Source organism: Telmatherina bonti, assembly GCF_933228915.1.
Source record: "Telmatherina bonti genome assembly, chromosome: 22".
Classification (NCBI taxonomy): Eukaryota; Metazoa; Chordata; class Actinopteri; order Atheriniformes; family Telmatherinidae; genus Telmatherina; species Telmatherina bonti.
In genome coordinates, this window is record NC_136631.1 from 25,918,018 (window position 1) to 25,942,486 (window position 24,469).

General features: G+C 39.8%; 1 protein-coding gene across 1 annotated transcript; it reads left to right on the forward strand.

The window, feature by feature from the left end:
• The first annotated feature begins 1,525 nt into the window (after window positions 1–1,525).
• Window positions 1,526–18,154, forward strand: dcaf5 (ddb1 and cul4 associated factor 5). The gene is made up of 9 exons (XM_079261825.1): window positions 1,526–1,909; window positions 3,182–3,325; window positions 7,035–7,071; window positions 7,190–7,329; window positions 10,098–10,227; window positions 11,293–11,506; window positions 13,624–13,690; window positions 14,519–14,646; window positions 15,954–18,154. The coding sequence occupies exons 1-9, from the start codon at window positions 1,702–1,704 to the stop codon at window positions 17,250–17,252; spliced, it is 2,367 nt and encodes a 788-aa protein (XP_079117951.1). The 5' UTR covers window positions 1,526–1,701; the 3' UTR covers window positions 17,253–18,154.
• The last annotated feature ends 6,315 nt before the right edge of the window (window positions 18,155–24,469 follow it).

Sequence of the window (24,469 nt, forward strand, 5' to 3'; positions counted from 1 at the left end):
GAATTAGAGGAAAATGAACGGGCGACAGGCTTAAGAGTAAAGAGCAAAGAAGTCCAGCAGAGACCTGACATAGAACCTGAGATCCATCTAAACAATCAGACAATCCCTTTATTGTTACTGAGGCCTTTCTTTTTGGAGTTTGCGTGTTTTCCTCATGAATATGTGGGGTCTCTCCACATACTCCGGCTTCCTTTCTCAGTATAAAAACATGCATGTTGGATTGATTGGTGTTTCTAAAGTCTAACCATCAATGTAACCGTTAGCGATTGTTTGATTGGACTGTCTACTTCCTGTGTATGCATGTGATGGGAGGGACTGAATTTAAGACAATTCAATCGGTTAGTTTCTGCATGAATAAGCCAATATAAACACAGTTATTATGAATTGGAGAAACACAGATCATGTCATGAATTTGTTTTAATTTATTCATAATTTGACAAAAATTAACTGTATTGAATTGGACTGTCTGTAAGTGCTTTGAATTGACTAAATTATTCATATAGTTGTGTTACAGCGATTAAAACTTCCTTTTTATCCTAATTAAATCTTATAATCTAACACATGATTTATAACAATGTCTATAGATAAACAAGAACGAGAAGACTTCCTCTGTTCACATTTAGTCAAATGTTTACTATTTAACATGACATACATTTCCCAGTGTTTATAAGTATACTTGCAGCTGTTCAAAGATTGTTTGATTATTGTTCACTTCTATTTATGACCCATAAGGCTCAGTCACTTACATCCACCCCACCCACAATCCTGCCTTGGTATTGGTTAGAATAAGAGATGGATGGATGCATGGATATGAATAAGCAAATTATTATTTTAAAAAATCTTCTTGCAGTCCTATGTGAAACAAAAAGTTCAACACTATAAATACTAAAGCAGGAAAACTTGAAACTTAAACATGAAGACATTTTACATTTCTGAATTATTGAAGTACAAACTGGAAACACCCAAGCGAAGTGCAAATACAGAGCAGCAAACTTCAAGGAGACTTGAAGAGAATCAACAAACTCAACAACAAACCTGGTTCTGTGCTTGGAGTAACTCTGGAGCTGATTGTCCAAAGAAGAATGATGCACAAGCTGATGAAGATGATGGAGGATTCTTCACACCCTCTCCACAACACAGTGATGAAACAACCAAGTGTGTTCAGTGAGAGGCTTCTTCAGGTCCGCTGTAAGACTGAAAGATACAGAAAATCATTCCTGCCAGCAGCCATCAGCCTCCAGAACAAGACTTCCTCCTGTTAATTATTATCTACTGCAATATTGAATTTCCCTTTGGGGATTAATAAAGTATTTTTCATTTCATTTCATTTAAAAGAAAACGTGAAAGGAGAGGTTGGATACAGAAATGAGGTTCATGCTTGGCACAACTGTGGTAATAGTAGTTTTATGTCATTTCAGGGGGTTTAGTCCTGGCTGGTGATGCCGAACGACAGAATGGAGGGGGAGGGACGGCAGAGGGATCCTCTACCGGAGCAGGAAGCTGCTGCTGGGACTGCCAAGAGAAGGCAGAGGAGGTGCGAAACAACGTCGACATCAGCAGGCTGCCAGCGGGTATCCACCATAATGTAGACAAAACAGGGACAAGAATAGTCGTGCGCCACATCTATCCGTCTGCACCAGCAGATGTCCAGGGTGCAGCAGTGAAAAACGAAAGCAAACCGAGGCGTATATTTTAGTGAAAATGAAGGAACTGAAGGGTTGCGGTATGCGCTCCTCAGTGGGCTTTCTGTCCCGCAGAGAGCTGACCGGGCAGCCGCTGCTGAAGGAGGAATTCCAGAGGCGCAGACTGGCAGGGTGCACCAGTCTTTACAAGAAGGATATGCTCGGACATTTCGGCTGTGTTAACGCCATTGAGTTCTCTAACAACGGTGGCGAGTGGCTGGTGTCTGGTAAGTTGACAAGCCCTCCTCCCCTTAGCTTGGACTGTTTTGAAAATGTTAGCAAGTTGCTAACGCTAATTCGCCTAGCTGTCAGCTGAAAATGTTAGCGAGTTGCTAATGCTAATTCGCCTAGCTGTCAGCTGAAAATGTTAGCATGTTGCTAACGCTAACTCACCTAGCTGTCAGCTGAAAATGTTAGCAAGTTGCTAACGCTAACTCGCCTAGCTGTCAGCTGAAACGATGCTCGGCTAGCTCATGCTAAGCTAGCTTAGCTGTTTCGCTAGCTAGCAGACAGACAGCAGCTCAGAGGGCAGCAGCAAGAGACCATTTCCATATGTCTGTGCTGAAAATGATAACTGTCGTCACTAAAGTTTAATTTCCCCTCCATGTGATTGGTTTTTGTCATCACGGCCTCTTGAAATCACAACGGTGGTTATATCCTGAGAGGATTAAAAACAATCATATGGCCCAGCGTGACACACTGGTTTGCCATTTTGGCTCTGCCAAGTTTATTTCGCACATTGAAGCTGCAGTTCTCTGAAACTCTGTTATATCATCTAGACTCCACCTGAACAGTAGTTAAATGGATGACTACTCTTGTCATCTTGAGGAATGAAAGATACTTCAGAATCAGAAACTTTTATTGCCATTGTCTTTGAACAATTCACAGACTAGGAACTTGTTTCGATGATGAGGTGCTGATTAATAATAATAATAATAATAATAATAATAATAAATAAATAAAAACACTTAATAATAATATAAAAGTAGAAATACAACTATTACAAATAAGGTAAGGGCATGCAGAGAAATGAACATGTGTACATACTTTTTTTTTGTTAAAAATATAAAAGTAAATGTAAAAGTAATCTCGTATGTAGACATGCAGATATGTACAGTATGAACAGCAGCATCCAAGCAACCGTGCAAATTAGCAGTGCAATAGATGAAGTGATGTGACATGACTTATTTAAGTGACTGGAGTTATAAAGTGTCCAGCTCAGGTATTATGAGTGTTCATGAGTCTGACGGCAGAGGGGAAGAAACTGTTTTTATGGCTAAAGGTTTTGGTCTGAATGGACCATAACCTTCTGCCGGAAGGGAATTGGGAACTCCAGAGAAATTTGAACTTTGCTATGTTAATATGCTATCATTGACTACATTTTACTCTACATACAAACCAGTGTTTTTTTGTTTTTACTTTTTTTTTTTTTTTTTTTTTTCTTTGGATCCAGTTTGAATCTGCACTTTTTGCTGATAAAAGATCATCTTTCACTGCAGGAGGAGATGACCGCCGAGTGCTTCTGTGGCACATGGAGAAAGCCATCCATGGCCGGGCCAAACCTGTCAAACTGAAGGGCGAACACCTCTCCAACATCTTTTGCCTGGCCTTTGACAGCACCAACAAAAAGGTCTTCTCTGGTGGTAAGAGAAAGACAGAATGCATGTGATATTTTACTGTATAAGAAAGCTGTTCCTTCAGCAAATGTTGGTAAAAAGTAGTGAAATCAGAAGACTTATGAGTGTTGATTAACGTGATCAACACAGAATTAACACAAGTAAAGGGCAGTGATATAACACAAAAAAATCATGTGAATATTAATCACAGTTCCAGACTTTAACATTTTCCATGAGTAACACTGTGGATTCTGACTGAAGGTTTCAGGAACACCAGCACAAATATTAAGAGTCCTACTGAAAGCACCTGTACCTCAACACTTTAATAATTTCCCATCATGATTGCATTACTGGTAAATAAATGATTTATGAATAAACAGTCATTTTAAGGAGCTTATCAAGAGAAAAGGCAGTGAATGGCAAGCCCTTTATTTTTGATCTGTAAATTGGTGGGATGCAGCAGATTCTGTTAATAAGTGGATTTCTCCCTTTTAAGTGCTTCAGACAGACATGCTGGTGAAATATCAGTGGGTCTATTCACTTACATTCAACTGATGAATGAATGAAAAATACTTTATTAATGTCTCAAAGGAAATTAGGATTCTAATAATTATACATTTTTGTTTGTCTTGTTTATTTGCACTGGTTTTCTAACAAATGTGCCACAACAGGCGTGTGTGGTATACATGGGTTACTTCCAATTGGAAGGATAGCAGTTTTCCTGTCTCCAAATGAGATCGCCAAATCTTTTGCTCATCATTAATTGGGACTGCAGTGTGCCAGAAGGGGGCTAAAGACCCCTTTTGTTTGGTTCAAGCCTTCTCTTAGCCAGTGAAACTAGGGTTGCAGTAGGCTGCCTACTGACTGAACACAGGTGGATGACAAATCACACAGCCTGGTCTCCATGTAGTCATGATGAAAGGCCTGCAAAAAACTTTTCCTGTTCTCGTTTCTTCCCACAAGACACATGTGTGCAAGCATGCACCCTCCCTCCTGAGGCCTGCACGACGAAGCGTGATTAACATACCTCAGATATCTCTTTTACCTGGATCAACTTACCCAGACATTCAGGTTCTTGATAAGCAGTACAACGAAGCTGGTTACCAACTCGGTAATTCAACCCAAGGTTTACCAGTCTCGATCAGCGTGCGCTCATTTTAAAGGGGTAGTCCTTGCTGCTTCTGACCCGTCGCAGACCCTGAGAAACCCTGCAGAGCGGCATATGAAGGAGCAGACAGTTATTCTTCAGAAAAATAAAGAATTTAAGCTCATCTTCCAGGCCAAAAGCAGCACTGTTGCCACAGCAACAACAAGGAAGGAATGCTGATTTAAAAAAATAAAAAATAAAAGAAAATAGCTGACTGTGTTAATGTGCAAGTTTGGGAGATTATACAGTATAAATTTATTGAACAATATAAATGGGCAGTATTCTAATCCCTTTATTACAGCCCAGATGATTAGGTGGAGCTTCCTCAGTTCCTTCCTTCCTGTTGCTGTATTTCATTAGTTTCATTGTAAGTTCAGGCCCCTTTCAATACCATTAACCTCATGATTTCAGGTGTCTGTGACAAAGCTTTGTTTCTTCATCAAAAGGATGCATCTACCTCTAAAAACACTTTCTATCCGAAGTGGCTTCTCAGATCCACGTACAAACGTCATCAGGCCATTTTCAAGAGAACTAATTCATCAGGAGGTGCTGCTTTTATCATAATTGATCTCTTATCCAAAATGTAACCTTCTCCAGAGCAGATTAGCTGTTCAACTTAAGTTATCATGGTAATTTATGGTAAGAAATGAACCAGCGTCGTAGAATGGAAAACCCGGGTTAACCCCAAAGTTACCTCGATAAGAGTAAACCCAGCATCGTCTTACAGGCCTCTGGAGTTTCATAAGGAGTAAAAACTTAATGGGGAGCATATTTCTTAGTTGCACTGAAGCTAGCTTAGAAATATAAGAGAGGAAGCCATAATGTAATGTAATAAATTAGTATGTTTCTTAAAGGTGTGGCTTGATGTGAGTTAGCTGATGTACAGTGCTGCACAATATCCTAATACAAAATTATATTGCAGTATTCTGCTGGTGAAAAGCAGAATGACCCTGAGTAAAAGTGTTTTCCAAAAGAGCTCAGTATGCAAGCATGCATGCTGATCGGAACTGAGCCTGGGGGAGAAAAAAAAGGGTGAAGAATAAGTGTGTATTTAATAGAGGTGCCATAAAGTATAAGTCTTGTCTGGTGGCTGTTCCAACCGGTCACTAAACCAGCTGAATTTATTCAGCTCAGCTCCACTGCCAGGCCGATGAGCCTGTTAGTGAAAGCAGCTGTTCTAAATGCATCGGTAGATCCCTAAACATGGCAGGACTTCTACTTATAGGCACCTGGATTGTTAGGGCTGTGAAGATATGGTGTCGTCGATTACGATTTTTTGGGTGGCGATTTGATTTAATCTGCGATTCTCACAATTCCTCAATAACGCTGATTTTTGTAGACTTAAAAAAAAAAAAAAAAAAAAAAGTACAAAACTTCTTTTGCTTGTCGTTTTTCTTGATTTCAATTAGAAAAAAAACAACCTGGCTGTAATGCGATGCCCTGCGCTGGAAAAAACAAGTTATGGAGTGTTTCTCAGCTTCGGTCTGCTGTGGGGAAATGATGGCAGATCTCCAGACTGCTGCTCTGCACTAATAAAATTGCTATTTTATAACCACATCTGTAAATAAATAACATTCAGCTAAGTGAAATGCATCCTGTGAGCAGTGAATTTGGCCAAACGTACATACAAGATGATCTCTTTCAAAGAAATTTAAAAGGCACAAAATGTTTTCTCAAAGTTTCCACTGGAGCAACGACAGTGTTTCAGTTTTATGCTGAGATCAAGCCATAACTGCAGCTCCATTTAAGTGCATGTGCGGCTTAAAGGTTCAATACTGTGGCTTGCTGTTGATAGCCTGTGGGTAGGGCGGACTCACAAAGTGAGGTGCACTCATTGTGGTTATGAATGAGGTGAGAAAACAACAGACATAATAAAACATCTCACCAAAATACATGCAGACTTGTAAAAAGATTTCAAAAGGCTGCAAGTTAACACATTTAATTGACAGCATAATTTAATTAAACCAAATTTTGACCTCAAATTAAATTCTAAGAGTGTGTTGAAATGAACACCCTGGTTTTTGTTCAGCGATTCACAAAAAGAGCAATAATAATTCTGCTTCATGTTTTTAACTAAGATGTCAAAGAGGCCAACATCTCAACATGCCCACTGATGATGTTTTCTTCAGCTGAACTTGCAAGATGCTAAAAATAAGGTGTTATCAAAATGCCAGCTGTTGTGTAGGACCAGTTTATTGCTGTATGTACATTCATGTCACAACAAGATGAGTCACGATAAACAGCATTCACTTTGGGATGAATTATGAAAGAAGCTAAAAGTTTAGAAGATTGATGTGTAGTAAAACTAATAACATTGTAGTCTGGCTTTAATGCACTCATTTGATGTTAAAAAAAAAACTTACATGAATAGAAAAAAAATACTTTTTTGATCTTGTAATATCTGACATGAGCTGTAAAAATGGATTTTGGTCTCAATATTTCAGAAGGTGTCATTTCTATAATTTTTTTAAATTGCTGAAAAGGTTCAATAACTATTTTAATTAAATTTATTCCCGTGTGTGTGTGTGTGTGTGTGTGTGTGTGTGTGTGTGTGTGTGTGTGTGTGTGTGTGTGTGTGTTCTTTCTCAGGAAATGATGAGCAGGTGATTCTTCATGATGTGGAGAGGTGGGTGAAAAAAACAAAAACGGCTATTGGAAAACAGTCGTCAATAAATCATCTGGCTAATGCCTTCATCCTCACATAAACCGTTTAACTAACGTGGGGATGATTGTTGCTGTTGCAGAAGGGAAACTCTGAACGTGTTCCTGCATATCGATGCCGTGTACAGCCTCTCTGTCAGCCCCGTCAACGACAACGTGTTCGCCAGCTCATCTGACGACGGTCGTGTTCTCATCTGGGACACTCGTGAACCACCACATGGAGGTAAGAAGTGATGGATCAGATCGTGCTCGTCACCATATATGTTTCTCATTCATTTGCCAATTCAGTTTAAGGATCACCAATCCTGGTCCTCGTAGGCCGGTGTCCTGCAGGTTTTCCAAGTGTCCCAGCTGGAACACACCTGATTTAAAAAAATGTGTATTTAGCAGACATGAGGAGAGCTTGTCTGAGTCTGAGACAGGAGTTTTCCAGCAGGGACACTTGGAAAACCTGCAGGACATCGGTCCTCGAGGACCAGGATTGGTGATCCCTGGTTTAGGCAGTTGGCAGGCAAAGTGGCCACAATCATGTTAATATTGTTTGTGGAAATGAAGCACTAAATAACAGCTTAAAAAGGTTATGATTGCATTATTTTATTTGTCACTGTCTGTAAACATGTATTACTGGAGTGTGAGGGGATTGCAACAAATTAGGAAGAGTGAAAAGGAGATAAAACTAAACATTTCTTGCACTTACATGTGGAATAAATACAACAATGCAAGCTTCAGTTGTATAAAGTGGGCTTAATTAAAATGATAATTAAGCTCACGCTGACGTTGTGCAGTAAATCATTGTGACTCATGACTCTTTAGGACTAAAACAGATGTGTAGCAGTTGGTGAGACTTGCTTTAATGCAGTGGCTCATCTTGCATGGCATCCTCATGTTTCTATTTTAGAAACCTTCCTTGTGACCAAGTTGGCCGTGATCAGTCTTCATGCTGCCAGCATGTTTTTTTTCAATTAGCCTGTTAGCACACTGATGTCCCAGTTTGAATGGATGGAAAATATAGATTTGCATTTCTATTAAATCCTCAGTGAAGTGAACATGCTATAGTGTAAATATATCAACTACAAGGGGGATTTTGTATTTTGTGATTCACTCTGAATGTACTGAATATTAGATATTAAAGAAATGCTCACTCTAAACAAGACCTATGAAGCCTGAAATTCCGACATAACATGACCCCTGGTTTTCCTTGTAGGCTACAGCAGCATGGCCCATTATGGAACCAGTAAGGTGAATCTTGGAGGATATGTTTTTGTTTGTTTGCTTGTTTCTTTTATTCACAATAGAAATATTTAACCCATGTACCCATACCCAGTCCTAAGATATTTAACACACATATCTTTTGGGGGGGGGGGGGGGACGAATGCTCATATTTGTCTATAACATAGACTGTATATAAAGAGGTGGACGGAGTCTCCATGACGTCACCAGCAGGTTTCTGAAGAGCTGAATTGAAGCTCGTTGGGTGGTTCCTACCGTCGCCATGTTGGCAGCGTCATGCGCGTCTTCTCGCCCGGAAAATACAAATATGGGCAAAGAGGTGGAGCTGAGGGGGCAGCCGTGAGCGTCATGGCGGATGATTGACATCGAGCGAACTCCAAGCTTTCTGTAGCTAAAAGCTAACCAAGCTAACCCCGAGATAACGGGAGCTAACCAGCTAACGGAGGCAAGCGGGCAAAAGCTAAGTCACATTGTTACCCGGCTAAAAACTGCAGTTGTTCGGTGTTCTTCTTACTTGAAGCCAGAGATTGGTACCTGTCAATCAAAAGGACACGTCCCTAAATTTGCCAAACTTCGAGATTAAATTACTTTAAAACGGGCGAGTTAGAAAAAAATTCACTCCCCCCACAGTTGTCATGAAGGTAAACCTGACCTATAAACCTAAAAGGGATTTTTGAACCAGGCTGTAAACATGTTTATTTCTGCTGTGAAGTTGGCCTTTTTAACATGGGAGTCTATGGGGATTTCCTCTGTTTTGGAACCAGCCCCCTAGTGGATGAAGGGGGAACTGCAGTTTTATGCACTTCTGCATAGGCTTCACTTTTTATCGCCGGAGGTTGCCGCTTGGTCTATTAGGTATTTAGATGAGAAGCTATATTAGAAGGGTGGGTGAGTTATGCGTTGATATATACTTACACCCAAATATATGTACATACATACACATATATTCAAATGTATACACATTAACCTACAGACTTTTGTCCAAAACAATTTGACTGCTGGGCAGAGCCATAGCATGTGAAATAGATTACCTACCTGCCCACATTCATGCCAACAAAGGTCTGACATGCTTGGGTCTATTTTTTAAGTTTGAAAGGAGTAATGTATGCTCTGTGAAGAAATTTTCAGTTGTATTATTCTTCCTCTGACTGACAGATTGTTTTAATATCACACCAAATGTTTTCCCTCTCTGGCTGTGAGATGGACCCCTAAGTCAAATTCCCATTGTGACTCTGTTTTTAAGTTTGGATTTAAAGAAGAATGAAGCACCAGCTTATATAAACCAGAGACTGCACATCTATTTGAGAATAGAAATCTGAAGTTTTTATCAGTTTTAAAATTATAATGGAAGCATTTTTTGAGAGTTTGGAAACAAGTGATGTTAACTGGTAATATTGTAAAAAAAAAAAGATGTTTTTCTTGAGTTCAAAAGGGAAGATCTCTCTGCTCTCTACGATTTGAGAGATTTCTGTGACATTTTGATTGCATCACTCTGTGTTATTTAGTGGTATCCCTGCAGCTTTAAATGCATTATTAAACCATATCAGGGAGGTTTAGGATATCTGTTCTTTTATGAATTTCTCTACTTATGACACAAGAAAATTTAATATGTTTTTTATTGTTGCTTGATTCTTGGCTCAAGTTTTTAAATGTTACAGATTTGCTGTTTTTACATCTTTCTGTTGGGAATCTGAATAAAACAGGTCATCTGGGTATGTCACGTTTCACTGTTGTTCATGTAAGCGTTGTGTCTTCCTGCAGAGCCATTCTGCCTGGCCAGCTACCCCTCAGCCTTCCACAGTGTGATGTTTAACCCTGTGGAGCCCAGGCTGCTCGCCACAGCCAACTCCAAGGAGGGTGTTGGATTGTGGGACATCCGCAAACCACGCAGGTCAGATGATATATCTGTTTTCTGTCTGTTGAACCAGTTTACAAGAGAGGAACCAGTTCATTATTCCTTAAGAATAAACAGATTAGCAGGAGGGGAAGTTGGGACAGATTCTGAAGAAGAAATAAGTCTCCAGTAAAAATTTGTGCATTTTTTTCCATTTTCAGGCTTAAACATCCGAAGCAGATTTCCGTTGTTGCTCAAGATTATAGCATGAACGCATCTTGTTTATCAAGTGTGTTTTTATTCTCCATTACTTGTTTATATTAACCGGTTGTAACTACAAGCAGCTGTGATACTTGTTTTCCTCCCCACGTCCACCAGATGTTGCTGCTTCCTTACTGTTCAACCATTGTTGGTTTGCCTTCAGCTGCAGAAAAACCGGACTGGAAAAAAAGTCTTTATAAGATGAAAATAATGAAGTGTGATGAATGTGAGTTTTGACACTTGGGGCACATAAATGTCTTCAGCCTTTCTGTTGCCTCTGCTTCGCCTCATTGGGGGGTTTGTTTAGAGTAGAAATCCCCTCGATTTACTGATGAATGTGAAAATGGCTTCTGAAGAGGTATTTCATGAATTATTTAATTTTCTCCAGCCACATTTGTTTAGTTGGTCTTTTTTTTTTTTTTTTTTAAAAACACATCAAACATACATGAACATTTTTCATACATGTTGCAGAACTTCTTTTCTTTGTTTTTTTGTCTTTTTATATATTTGAAATAGATGAAAAATGCAACAGCAGTACCTGGGAATTGCATAATGTTGTAGCTGTCCACTTTGAAAACCTGCCCATCCATAACAAGGAATTTCACCTGATAAATAAATGAATAACTGTGTTGTTTTTAGTCAAAGCAAAACTTTCCTATCTCTGCTTGCACAGATGATGACTGGGAAACATAATCTATACTAAAGTAAGATTGAGAAATGGCTTCATAAGTTGACTAGCTTTAGAATGGAGCTCACCGTGCTAAGCTGACCAGCTTTGAGCTTCAGCTACATAATAAAGAGGCAGTTGTGAAAGAGATGGTTTTCTTATCAGTAATATGATCTTTCCTCTTGTTCTCTCAGCTCTCTGCTCCGATATGGAGGCAGCATGTCCCTGCAGAGCGCCATGAGTGTCCGCTTCAACAGCACCGGCACACAGCTGCTGGCTCTGCGGCGCCGCTTGCCGCCTGTCCTGTACGAGCTGCACTCCCGCCTGCCCAGCTTCCAGTTCGACAACCAGGGCTACTTCAACTCTTGCACCATGAAAAGCTGCTGTTTTGCTGGTGACAAAGATCAGGTGGGTAACTAAAAATACTGTTGGAGACAGAAAAAAAACTTAATTATTTCTCGCCACCTGCTGGGAAATGTGTGCAGGAAACTCTAAAGGACTTAATGAGTTTCCTTTTCATGAAGAACAAATAAAACTTGTCTTGCTTGTATTACAACGCCCAGATGAACGTGATTTAGCGTTACAGTGAGCAGATTGTAGAACAAGGAAAAAGATTTTTACTTTCCATGGAAGTCAGTTGAGTTCATGAAGACTTAGAGAGATGATCGTTCTCAGCATGTGTGAAGGAGATGAAGTTGGAGGAATCAGGGCTTTACAGCAAGGTTGAAGGTTAAAATCTGCTTTCCTGCAACCAGGTTAGATAAAACTCCTTCTTTTCTTCAAAACCAAATATTTGAAAAGTAGATAGTAAAAATGTGGTATTTAACTAAGTTGTTGTGAATTAATGACGAAAAGTTGAACTTTTCACAGCACTAGATGACAGTCGGAAGGTGCAGGGCCATATTAGCATCAGTGTTAATCAGTTTAGGCCTTGAAGTTTTTACCAGTGTACCTGGGGCCAGTTTCACAAAGCATTCAATTTTTTTTTTTTCATAATTTCTAAAGTTTTTCACCTCGATCATCACTGTTCTTTTACTGTAAGCCACTTCTTGATTAAATATTCATTGTGTATCTGAATTTTGTTTTTCAAAATGAGGCTGATTTGATGATCCCAAATATTTTATTTAGTTTTATTTTTGTTTTTGTTTAGTTTTTTTTGTTTAGTTTTATTTTGTTTCTTTTTTTTTTTTTAAGTTTATTTAAATGACTATTTAGTTTTTTTGCATTTCTGGAGTTTTGGGACTTATTGTGATGTAATAAAAATAACCAACTTGATCAAAACAGTAGTATGATACAAAATAATTTATGCAGCTGAAGTTGTCCTGGTGTCGCTCGCTCTGCCAGCAGCTTTTGGGGAGTTATGTGCTGGAAGTGAAGCTGGAGAATTTCTCAGATCAAGTCAAATCTCAGCTCTTTCTGTCAAATAGAAGTCGAAACAGAGTCGGTAGAAGCATATGATGGTTAAAGATGGCACCGTTTAGAGCAAACGTTGCAAAGTGAAACAAGAACAAGTGGCATAGATCACGATTAAGGATGGACTGGATGAATGTTGACACCAAACAAGGTAGAGCAGGAATGGAAGATACATGGAATTCTGTGTTGTCTGAACAGCACTACACCTCTGTCATTTCTTCACACTGACACCACAGACTAGAGGATTTTCCCAGCATGGTGTGAGAGCAGAAAGGCAACCTTACAGCATGAAATTGATGGAAAGGAAAGTGTGTATGTGTGTGTGTGTGTGTGTGTTTGGAGGGGTGGGGGAGTCTTGGGTGCAACATTCCTGCTTGATGTGTCCTCTGGGAGGCTGAACCGTAGCACACAGGTGTTCAGGTCAGTGTGTGCTCATGTACCCGGCAGCTAGATTGAGCTCAAGGAGGAATCATTATTATTCCTGCAAAGGGGCTTTTTTGGGGTGTCTTTTTGTTGCTAAAAATCCACAATTCTGTTTTTTTTTTTCCTTCTTCTTTATTGTTTGTTTTTCCTCTGCAATACATTTTGTGTAACGATAAAAAGAACAATCATTGCGGGGCTGTTCCAGTGCGTCAGAGAACCAGCTGCAGAAGATACAAAAAAACAAAGTACTGGCCTTAAGTTAGTCAAATGTTTTATCTCCTTGGAAAAATTATATATTTATTCAGTAAATGAACCTCCTTTTCTGTCTCTGCTTGCTGCTTTTGGACATGTAAATCTAATGGAGAGCATCCTCCTCACCGACTGTCCAGCTTACATGAAGCGACTTTTTTAAGCAAAGCCATCTGTTCATAAAGTCAGGCGGGGAGCTCTTACAGAGTCAGGAACTCTGTAAGGTCAGACTGTCACATCACACAAAGACTGTATTTGATCGCACATTATGACACAGCTGAGATCTGGTGGTTTTGTGCTGTAAATCAAGCCTCTCGACGGCCATCTTCTAGCATACTGTAAATATATTTGAGATTTCCTCTCCCTTTTAGGTAAGATAGAAAGCTTTGCCATATGGAGCAGACTTATTTCTAAGCATGCGCCTGTTTTTCCCTCCTCAGTACATCTTGTCTGGATCAGACGACTTCAATCTCTACATGTGGAAAATCCCAAAGGACCCAGAAGCAGGTGAGGAACAGTATCTGTTTGCTCAAACTGCATTTTTGTGTAGCTGCATGCCGACATGGAGAGCATGCTTGGTTGTAAGTTTTGGATTCCTACATAACAAAACAATAATGATTTAATTACTTGAATAACAGTGCAAAATGGCCTTGTTTAGTTTGCACAGTATGGGGACAATTAGCTTTTAATTCGTAGAGTGTGTGTCCAGTTTGTCTTTTTAAACGACACTTATGAGCCACTTTATTAGGTACACAATTGCTTGTTAACACAAAAAGGATTTGAGTGACTTTGAATGTGGCATGATTGTATAAAAGACCAAGTATAAACGCACAACTGCTGGATTAAACGGAGCTTCTTTGTGACATCTGTGTAGACAAAACAGGCCAGATTTGTTGCTTCAGCAGAAATCATTCCAGACTTGATGAGCTTCAACCCCAGCCTTGTGTTTGCCCTTTGTTTATTTGGTTGTGATAGTTTTATTTATAGCTTCCTCTACAGGACAACATGAAAGATATGGGATAGCAAAATAACTACTCTACATTACAAATGTAATCACAGCAGAAGGAAAATTTGTAGCTCTGTGGTTCCACCTGACACATTTGTGGTGTTCGTTTTCCCCTCTGTTACTCACACAGAAAATATGTGCACACTTCCTATCTGAGCTCAGACAAGTGGCGCATAATGACGGTTCATACTGTTGTGTCTAAGTCTGCTTTTTCTGTTTCAAGGTGAAGGATCTTGCAGTCAAACAGATCTGCTCTGATGACTTCATGTTGTAGTTTGTCTTGGATATTTTGTCTGCCAGTATCACTTTAACAAGTCCTTCCTTTTAAGGAGGCCCCGGTCGTGTGGTAAATGGGGCTTTCATGGTTCTGAAGGGTCACCGCTCCATTGTGAATCAGGTCCGCTTCAACCCTCACACCTACATGATCTGCTCCTCCGGTGTGGAGAAAGTCATCAAGGTTAGTAGTGGAACATCATTAGTTAGGCACAATGCATGAGTCGCTCCATGTGCTGCAGCATCAGGATGATGTAGCGGTTAGGAAAGTAGCTGCGTAAGGATACTGCGAGCCTCCGTAGACAAGCCCCTTGAGGCATATTGATCTCCAGCGACAGCAGCGAGTAACTGGCTGAGCTTTGACTTCCCTCTGTGCTGTGGGAAAAGGAACAGAATGGATTTCCCCATCACTGCCTGTCATCTGCAACAGATCATGTTGAGCAGTGTTCAAAAGCAAGATCGGGGAAGACAAGGAAAGCCTCCACAGATATAGTAGAGTATTTCCAAAACCAGAGCCAAATTCGGGTATACAGTACTGTGCAGAAGTCTTCAGCCACCCCCTGTTTGTTTATGTGTCTGCTCCCCTGAACCGGGCTTTCATGTCAACCTTTGAAGTGGTCATGAGCTGCAGATCCTCAGGCTTTCTGAAGGATGTTGGCCTTTTCACTCATTTTTAGTCCAATTTTTATACCTCACTGTTTTCAGAAGAATGTGTTTCTTGTTAATTAAGACACCCAGTGCATGGATTTTTCAGGTATATAAAAAAAGCAACATGTCCTTGAAATGAGCCAGTGTGTCTACACAAGACAACTCTGATCACAACAGATTTCATTTGTAGCAACGAGGCATCATTTCTTCACATCTATTTGCTGAAACAATAACACAGTTTGATAGACATGCGATTATATTTTTGCACAAACATGTTTTTATCTCAGTAGCTAGAAGCTTATGTCAGCACGGGCTGCTGTGTGCCTTTAAAAAAAAAAATAGAGAAAACTTGATAAGTGGAGGGAAAAAAAAGTGCAAGCCTGGAAAACTTTTCCTGAAGACCATTTCAAGACATTGAAAGGAAGGTTGAAGAATAAATAAATATTGTATTTAGGTTTTTTAACAACTCCTCCTGCTCTTAGTTCCTGCTTATAAAACAGTTTTTAGCCTGAACAGTTAAAAATCTCCAAACGTAGACGATGTCGACACTTTCTGAGGACAAGACAGATTTATTTCTTTCATAGTTGTGCCGTAACACAAGCTCCCTGTTTTTGCATTTTACAGGATAGTGAAAGGGGATACTCGTGCAGGTGTTGTGCAATAAGAGGGGGGTCAGGGCCTCTTCATCCAACATTTCTGCTCCTCTCTTCTCTTCTATCCATTTTTCATTCTGTCGTACTGACCTTGCATGTGTTCTACTTGAAATGGATCTTTTTTTTTTTTTTTTTTTTTTTAAGTAAACCTTGAATTTATCTTCGCTAAATGTAACTGTGTCTTTTCCAGGTGTGGAGTCCGTACCAGCAGCCAGACAGTCTGGGTGACCTGGAGGGCCGTGTGGAGGACAAGTCACGCAGCCTCTACACCCACGAGGAGTACATCAGTCTGGTTCTCAACAGCGGCAGCGGTCTGTCCCATGACTACGTCAGCCAGTCCATCCAGGAGGATCCACGAATGATGGCTTTCTTTGACTCCTTGGTGCGTCGGGAAATCGAAGGCTGGAGCTCGGACTCCGATAGTGACCTGAGCGAGGAGGCCATCATGCAGCTCCATGCCCGTGGACGTCGCTCCACACGAGCTACAGCAGCAACTCCCGCCCCTGCCTCTACCGCTGATCATCACAGTGACTCTGATAACTCCTCCTCTTCCTCCTTGGCTGGACCCGACGCCTCAGGAGGGGAAGAGGCAGCCGGAGAGGATGGGGAGGAGCGTTCCAGGAGACGCAGCAGACATCAGAGTCATCAGTCTGGTTTCCTGGTGAACGAGGACTCCGACTCGAGCGAATTTTGGCTCGACCCAATGCCCCGTCCCAGATCGCCAAGCCCCAGGGAGAACTCCACACTTTCCAGCCCCACCTCTTCCCCTTCACTTCCTGCTGGAGCTTCCAGCTCCTCCACATCCACTTCCAGCTCCAGCAGCGACGACGAGGAGCGGCGCAGTGCAGTGAGGCGGCGCAATGTCATGAGGCGAAGGCGAATGCATGTGGTCTCCAGAGCGGGGGATCGACCCGAGTCTGTCCAGGCTCTTTTTTCAGCCATCGACTCCTGCAGCTACCCATCGATTTCAGTCGATGACCTGTCTTCTTCCTCATCAGCCGAAGGACAAGACTCCCTTAAAATCAAACCCCGAACTGGTGGAGCGAGTGAGGAGGAAAAATGTCTGAGCCCTTCTGACTTTGTGTGTCCAAGCCCAGTAATGTCCCCCGAGGGCCTCGAGAATGAGGAAGGGAGTGAGAGGACTGTGCTGGAAAGGCATCCAGCTGGATCTCCTCTGTCGCTGGACGCTTGCAGGACTGAGGAGAGGGAGCTGGCTGTAGACGGCTCTGATAGCAGAGAGGCCTGTAGCAGCAACTCCCAGAGCCAACGTAGCTCTGGAGTCAATGGGCAGCACTGGCCGGCGACACCAGCCGGGGGCAAGAACCCACACATGTCCTCGGACTCAGAGGAAGAGACTGGAGTTCCACCTGACGACAGCCGGCCTCAGAAAGACAAAGGTCCATCCCAGAGCACTCTGAAACGGACTCATGTGGGATCAGATGAGGCAGAGTCAGGCTCCTCCCCCTCAGAAAAGAAGTTAAAGACATAATGAAACATCTTGTCACCATGGAAACAAATATTTAGGACTTCATCCAGAAAATGGGTTTTCTGTGAGTTTTTACAACTCAGCTTTTTCATTTTCAACTTGTCGCCATGAGACATGGACTCACGCTGCTTATCAGCTCAACAAGTTAAGCAACTAAAGAAGGCAACTGTGCTTTATTTTCATTTTTTCTTTAAGAACAAATTGAGTGAATGGTGTCATCTTTCTGTAGGTCAAAACACAGATGACAGTCAAAGATAAATAAGCTAAATATAGTTGAATGAGAAGCATTTATTTTCATGTGGCATCAATGTTTTATTTTTTTGGTCTTATGTTTTAGATTTTCTATAAAGTTCTACTTGCAAATAACAAAAAGGAGTATTTTTGTTGGCAAAAAGCTTTGTAGCATTTCGGTTTTCACGTCTCACCATCTGGTTGGTCCTATTGTCATGGGTTTTTTTTTTTAATTATTCTAAACTGAGACTGCTTCAGGATGCCTGAAAAATAGACTGCCTCCATAAAAGTCCTAAGGAGCACAATTTTCTATGGACATTGAAATACTACATTCAGTGTCTCTACTAACAAGTTGTTTTTGTGTCGTTATCTGCTATATTGGTACCATGACAAGCTGGTTCGCTTTTGTTTCTTTCAATTAAAAAGAGAGTTTCTTCTCCAGAAGTGTTGTTTTCAGGCTGCACTGATTCACTGAGATATTTACTTGGTCTGAATCACATCCATCATCTGTGAATGAAGGTGATGAAAACTGAGGAGTTTTATTCAAGATCTGTGCGCTTCACCATCTGCTGATTCAGTTACCATGGTAACATCACCCTCACCTGACCATGATCAGCCAGTCGTTTGCTGGAGCAGAATATTTAACTGATTGAACCAACAAAACATGTTTTCCTGATTGTAAAGATGGCAAAGTCTCCCATTCTGTCAAACAATGACTAAAAAAAATGTACGTGTATCAACTAATTTGTCACCAGTGGTTTATGTGAAGGAAGTAAAAAGTCATGGACCTTCAGGGGCAAAATGATGGAGCATGGCTATCAGTGGCTGTTTAGGACGTTTCATTCATTAATTTTGAATCCTTTTGCTTGGTTTACAGTTTCTCAAACAGCCGTACGCGTACCCCTTGGGGTACTTGGAGGCACTCCAGGGGTTGTATGAGAAATGGAGAAAAAATAGTGTCAATTTAAAATAATTCTGTAATATCAATAAATATGAATGTAAGTTTTTAAACTAACATTTATATTCAGCATTGAGTTTAACTTATAGTGTCAAAATCCAGGTAACCTCCACACCAAGGTTTTTACCAGGTGGTGCGTAATAGATGACATTGCTTGTCTCCATGTAAAACTTTGATAAACTGTTTGAATCGTAGCAGCGATGCTGATGCAGAGTGGAGCTATAAAGCGTGAAAGAAAAGTGAAAAAAATTCAAAGGAATTCATAGTTTTGCTAGAAAGATTTGAAGGGAAAAACACGTTTCCACATTTCTATGAAAACTGACTGTTCAGTGATGACAAAAGGTTTGCCACGAGTTTATCCAATCCACTTTATTTATAAAGCACATTTTAAAAACAGAATGTCGCCAAAGTGCTGCAGAGTCGAATGTCACAAAATAAAAATGAAATGAAATGTTAAAATAATTACAGGTAAAACAATTAAAAATAAATACCCAATAAAATAACTAAAAAGAAAAATAAAACAAGTAAGACACAGAGGACCACACAACTCACACAGTGTTAAAAGCCAAAAAATAAGCCTCAGACGACACTTAAAGCAATCCCCTGTGAGAGTTTAGTGGGATTTATTTAGCTTTAAAGTGTTTGAAAGGTTTACAATTTTTAAAGTTTTACCATTTTTTTTTTAAAATTTAAACTTAAAAGCTTTGCATTAGTTAACTTTTGGGGATACAAGGCTGAAAAGTTTTTATAGGTAATACATTGCTCATAAAAGTTTGAGAAACACTGGTTTAACTGTTCCACACGGTGACCTTTCAATCAAATTTGGCACTGCTGTGCATGTTTGTGCATGCATGGACTCTATCTGGACAGTCTGGCTTCTAATACAGTCTAGAAACAGAGATATTTAGACTAGTTGGTGATTTTTAATTCAATCAAAGGTGAAACCAGCAGCAGGAATGGATTCCCTCCAACACTGATCAACCGGGTAGTTTAAGGTAGAAATATAGCAGTGAAAAGAACACAGCCAAACATTTAAAGGGATATTCAGATGACTTGATTACAGATTTTGGAAACAAAACCTTCAGTGTGCGTACATGACATTTACTGTCTTAGACTCAATTAGAGCTTTTAAAAAAGATCATAACTTCAAATTGTGGAAATCTAAATTTCTCAAAACTGGAGTAAAACACCCAGATGGGATCAAAGCATCTCTGCACATTCATGCTTAAATAGGTTAGAACAGGGTGAGGTGCGCCACATGCTCTTTTTGGAGCTTGTTTTTCTAAACAGTGAAGTGTGTGTATTAAAATGAACTCTTCTCATTTGAATATTTTTGGATTAAATTGTGAAGCAGATGAGCTGGCAACCTGTCCAAGGTGTACCCTGCCTCACCTGGTGATTGCTGAGGTTACCTCCAGCCGCCCCGCCACCTTGATTTGGACGAAGTGGTTCAATTCAATTAAACTTTATTTGTATAGCGCCATTTCACAACAATGTTGTCACAGGGCACTTTACATACACGAATAAACATACACATCATTTCGAGCCAATTCATACATATCCTATAATAGAAACCAACTGATTGCATTGAGTCATGACTTGGATCCAATCCCCCATCCTGAGCTGCACGTGGCGACAGTGGGAAGGAAAAAACTCCCCTTTAACAGGAAGAAGACCTCCAGCAGAACCCGGCATGGTGTAGAAAATGAATGAATGAGTAAAAGAAATTGCAGCATACTCTGACAGAATTTTTTTTTTGAGGGGAAAAAACATGTTTGCAGCATATTCAGGAATGGAGAATTGGCGAAGTTTACATCTACTTTCTCCTAGGCAAGAAATCATTTTACAGATTTAAAACAGACATCTGCCATTATTTCAAGACATATCCTGTCAGTGAAAATAAGGACTGGGACAATATGCTTTTGTCCTGATTCGATCTAATTTAAATTGTGATTCTCTCAATTCTATCGATATTTTTATAGATTAAAAACAAACAAAAAAAAAAATGTACAAAACTTCTTTTGCTTGTCATTTTTCTTGATTTCAATGAGGAAAAAAGACACTAGCCAGACTTTCATTCTGCTGCTATAATCTCCAAGAAGACAAGTAAAAAGATCAATAAAAACAATAAAAATGACTAAGTTTATAATGGATTGTTTTTATTTATTTTAAAAAAAAAAATCAATTTTGAAATTTTGAAGCAAAAAATTCAGTTTTTCATTTTTTAAATTTGATTTTCTCACCCCTCGTGGGAATTTTAAAGACCAGTTATAATACTTATATTTTAAAGTGGTCCTGTGGCTCATCTCGCTCCACCTCAGTGGTGAAACCCAATCCTACTGTATTTTGCAACAAATCTAAACCAATTAGCTTTAGTCTACCTGCTGAATCAGGTCATCTTAAGTGAAACACATCCTACCTGCAAACCTGATGCTGTTGCAGTTGTAAAAAATATTCCTGCTTCATCCTACTATTTAACTCAAAGCCAGTTGAATGTGATGGAACTGGTGCCCAGTTTGTAAATGTGGTCTGTTGCTGTGAAGTTTCTTTCTGCCCGTGCTGTCCCACTGCATCCTGATGTTTTCGCCTTAGTTTTCCTCTTTCTTCCATTAATCTGCATAAGGTCCACCTGTCTGTCTTTTACTTGTGGATTTGCCTCTTTTTTTCATATCCTCTGTTGCTTTTTCCATCTTCTCAAGGGATGTTGGCAGGATGGAGTTTCTAAAAATATGACTAAAAATATTAAAAGAAAGTAAATCTGTTGGCTGATATACAGTTTTAGGATTTTTGGACTCGGGCTAATTTATGTCTAATTGTGATGGAAGCTGAACTATTGGCTCATTTATCTCAAGAAGTTTGACTCATTTTACCATTCAGCTACCATTTTGCAAAATATATTCTTAATCCACCATTTATCCCAACCTTTAGCTGAAAAGTTCAGGTGATTTAATACACTAGAAAAGGATCTACATGTGTGGTATATGTATTTAGATCTGGATAAATTTGCTTTGTTTGGAAGTGGAAAAAGGTTTGACATCCTCTATTAAAGTTAAAATATATATATAATTTTTTTTCCCCTCATAAATCTGTTCTCACAGGGGCACAACCAGGATTCCGCGCCTACTGAGGGTCAATTTGCCACCAAGAACAATTCTGACTGAAAGAAAATTAACTTTTTTTAAAAACCTAATTACATAATGTTGTTTTTCAAAGTATAACATTATGTAGTAAAGTCAAAATAATACAACTGCAGATCATTTTGACCACCGGGGCGCAGCAGAAGCAAACTGTCATCACTTATAATGTCAACATAAGGATTTACTGTTAAATGATCTTATTATATTGTTACATGAAGTATATTAAAATTTGCACTTCTTGAAAGACCATTGAGTTTATGAGATTCTGAGCCTACCATCTGAGTGTTAGAGCTGAAATGGAGACTTATCAGACCAGGCAACATATTTCCATATTCTATTGTTCAGTTTCAGAGAGTCTGTGTGAATTGTGGCCTCAGCTTTCAGTTCTTAGCTGACAGGAGTGGCACTCGGTGTGGTCTTCTGCTGCTGCAAGGATGGACATGAATTTGTATGATAAAAGATGGTATTCTGCTCATTTTGGTGGAACCCAGTGCTTATCTTAACTTTTTTTTTCTTGTATAACCCTAGAGAAGGTCCCAATAGATGACCAAGTTTTGAAATACTCTGACCAGCCTGCCTGGCACCATCATCCACGCCACATTGTCAAAATGTTCAAATACAGTTTGACAATTTTCTTTCTGATGCTCCGTTTGAACTTCAGCAAACAGTCTGGATCATGTCTACAAGCCTAAACGGGTACTGGGTTTCTATCATGTGATTGGCTGATTAGATATCTGTGTTAAGAAGCAATTAAACATTATATATATATATATATATATATATATATATATATATATATATATATATATATATATATATATATATATATATATATATATATATATATATATACCTAATAAATTGGCCAGAAGGTGCATATATGTACTATGTTTTTGTAATAATCTCAGCACTAAGAGGTGTTAATAGTAAGAATTATAATAAGTTGAATTTTCCTTCATTAGCTAGAAACAACAGAATATTGACCATTTATCTGCAGTTTTGTTTTTGGCTCCTGAGTAAAGTTTATTCAATGCCAGCTCAGGGGAATATGTCACTCGCAAGATCAGAATTTCTGAAACGATGAAGAACCAGGCAGGAATAGTCTTCTTCAGAACGACAAGATACCGACCCATCACTGGGGGAATAAGCACAAATGGCCGAGTATTTTCAGCAATTGATCACATCATGCCTATTTTCATTCCTCTGTTTCCCCAACAGTGTACCGATTGTCCAAAAAGCGCATGATGTCATTACTTTCTAAAGACGCTGGCATCATGTCTTTCATTGCACAAGGGGACCGGAGAAGAGTGTGTGTGAGGAAAGCTTACCAAACCCAACATGTAGCCTCCCCAGCTGGTGGTCAACAAGTAATATGAGTGCAGGCAGACATGAAATTGAGGGTTATCAACTTGTTTATGTGATGTTTTTCCTTCTTTTTATCAAAATAATTTCCTGTTCTTCTTAGAAACGATGTGTGGCCATCACTTATCAGCAGGAAGGAGACACACTTCATTTAACCCCATGTCTGCTCTGCATTGAGAAGTATTCAAACTGTGGTTTTGTGTGCTTTGGGGCTGTGTACATTTTGACAGTGGTGTGCTAAATGATTAATTAAATCAACAGAAGCAGCTTTTTCTGACGACCATCTCTACAGTTTTATAGTTTGTCACTCCGAATCATGTGGAGCTTAAAACCCTTCAAACAGCTGAAGCCACGTACCGTGCAGCAAACCTCTGGGTCCTTGGCTGCGCTTTTTAAAAGATATTAGTTCTCTTTTCCTTACATCTCAGGTCACATTCACAACTGGGAGGAGCCCAGTACAACCACTGCCTTTAAGGACTTCCACTCAAGCAGACATGGATTTAAACAGAACGTCGAGGAGAGGACTCCGGCATTTTTTTAAAAGCTCATATCAACTCACAAACTTTAAATAAAATAAACAAACAACAAGCAGAAGATAAAGTTTGAGGTGGAATGGTGCTAGTTGCAGCGAGATTAAGTGAAACTTAATAGAAACAGGAAAGTGCTGTACTGTATTTGTGGTATTTTGACAAGCATACAGCATAGGTTTGATGAGAACCTCAGGAATTTGCATTATTTGAGCAAAAAGGGGCATAATTCAGTCCCTGTTTAAGCTTCTTAAAGGCACTGGGAACTTTTTTAGTCTATGGCTTCTTCTAAGTGTTGTGGTTCATTACATATTATTTTCTGAAAAATTGGGGGCATTATAATTATTACTTTACTTGTTAAACCGTTTCTTTTTGCCTTATCATCCTTTCATGTCTTTTTTTTTTTTTCCTGATCTGGATTTGAGATCTGTGCCGTTTGAGCCCTGGTATTTTTTAGTCAAGATGTTTGACAAACCCAAACAGCTCAGTGGGATAATCATGGTCGTGGTGCAGCATCCCATACATGGATCAGCTTTAATACTACAGCTATTTAAAAATTCCCCCTCCAACATGACTGAAATACTTGGGAAACTTGCCAGAGACTGGATAAAGCCAAACGCACCAGCTCTTCACATGACCCGTGTGTCTCAGCTTGAGCTTCTCTGCACCACGGACTCTTCTCAGGATATTCTGAGACTCTGCTGAATAGCATTGTGTTGCCATCAAGTAGTTAGACTATAAAGAAGTCCCCCCCCCCTCAAAAAACAGTGCAGTGCGGAGCGTGTCGCCAGAATAACTGCACACATTTCAGTGGTTAATAAGATTGAGTTAATTGATGTGTTTAATCAAACATTGTTTGTGGCCTTAAGAGGATAAGATTCCTGCTGGTGTGTTAGGACTTGGAATGAGCTGTGGTGGTGATCGTCTTAAATTTTGTGTGGATATTCATTTTTTTCCCAGCGGGTGTTTCCTATGATTGTTGTTTTTTTTTCCACACAAGCAGAA

Coding starts and splice junctions, on each gene's coding strand:
- dcaf5 (XM_079261825.1), top strand. CDS start 1,702: ATGAAGGAACTGAAGGGTTGCGGTATGCGCTCCTCAGTGGGCTTTCTG. Junction 7,330..10,097: donor TCGTGAACCACCACATGGAG/GTAAGAAGTGAT, acceptor GTCTTCCTGCAG/AGCCATTCTGCCTGGCCAGC. Junction 11,507..13,623: donor TTGCTGGTGACAAAGATCAG/GTGGGTAACTAA, acceptor TTCCCTCCTCAG/TACATCTTGTCTGGATCAGA.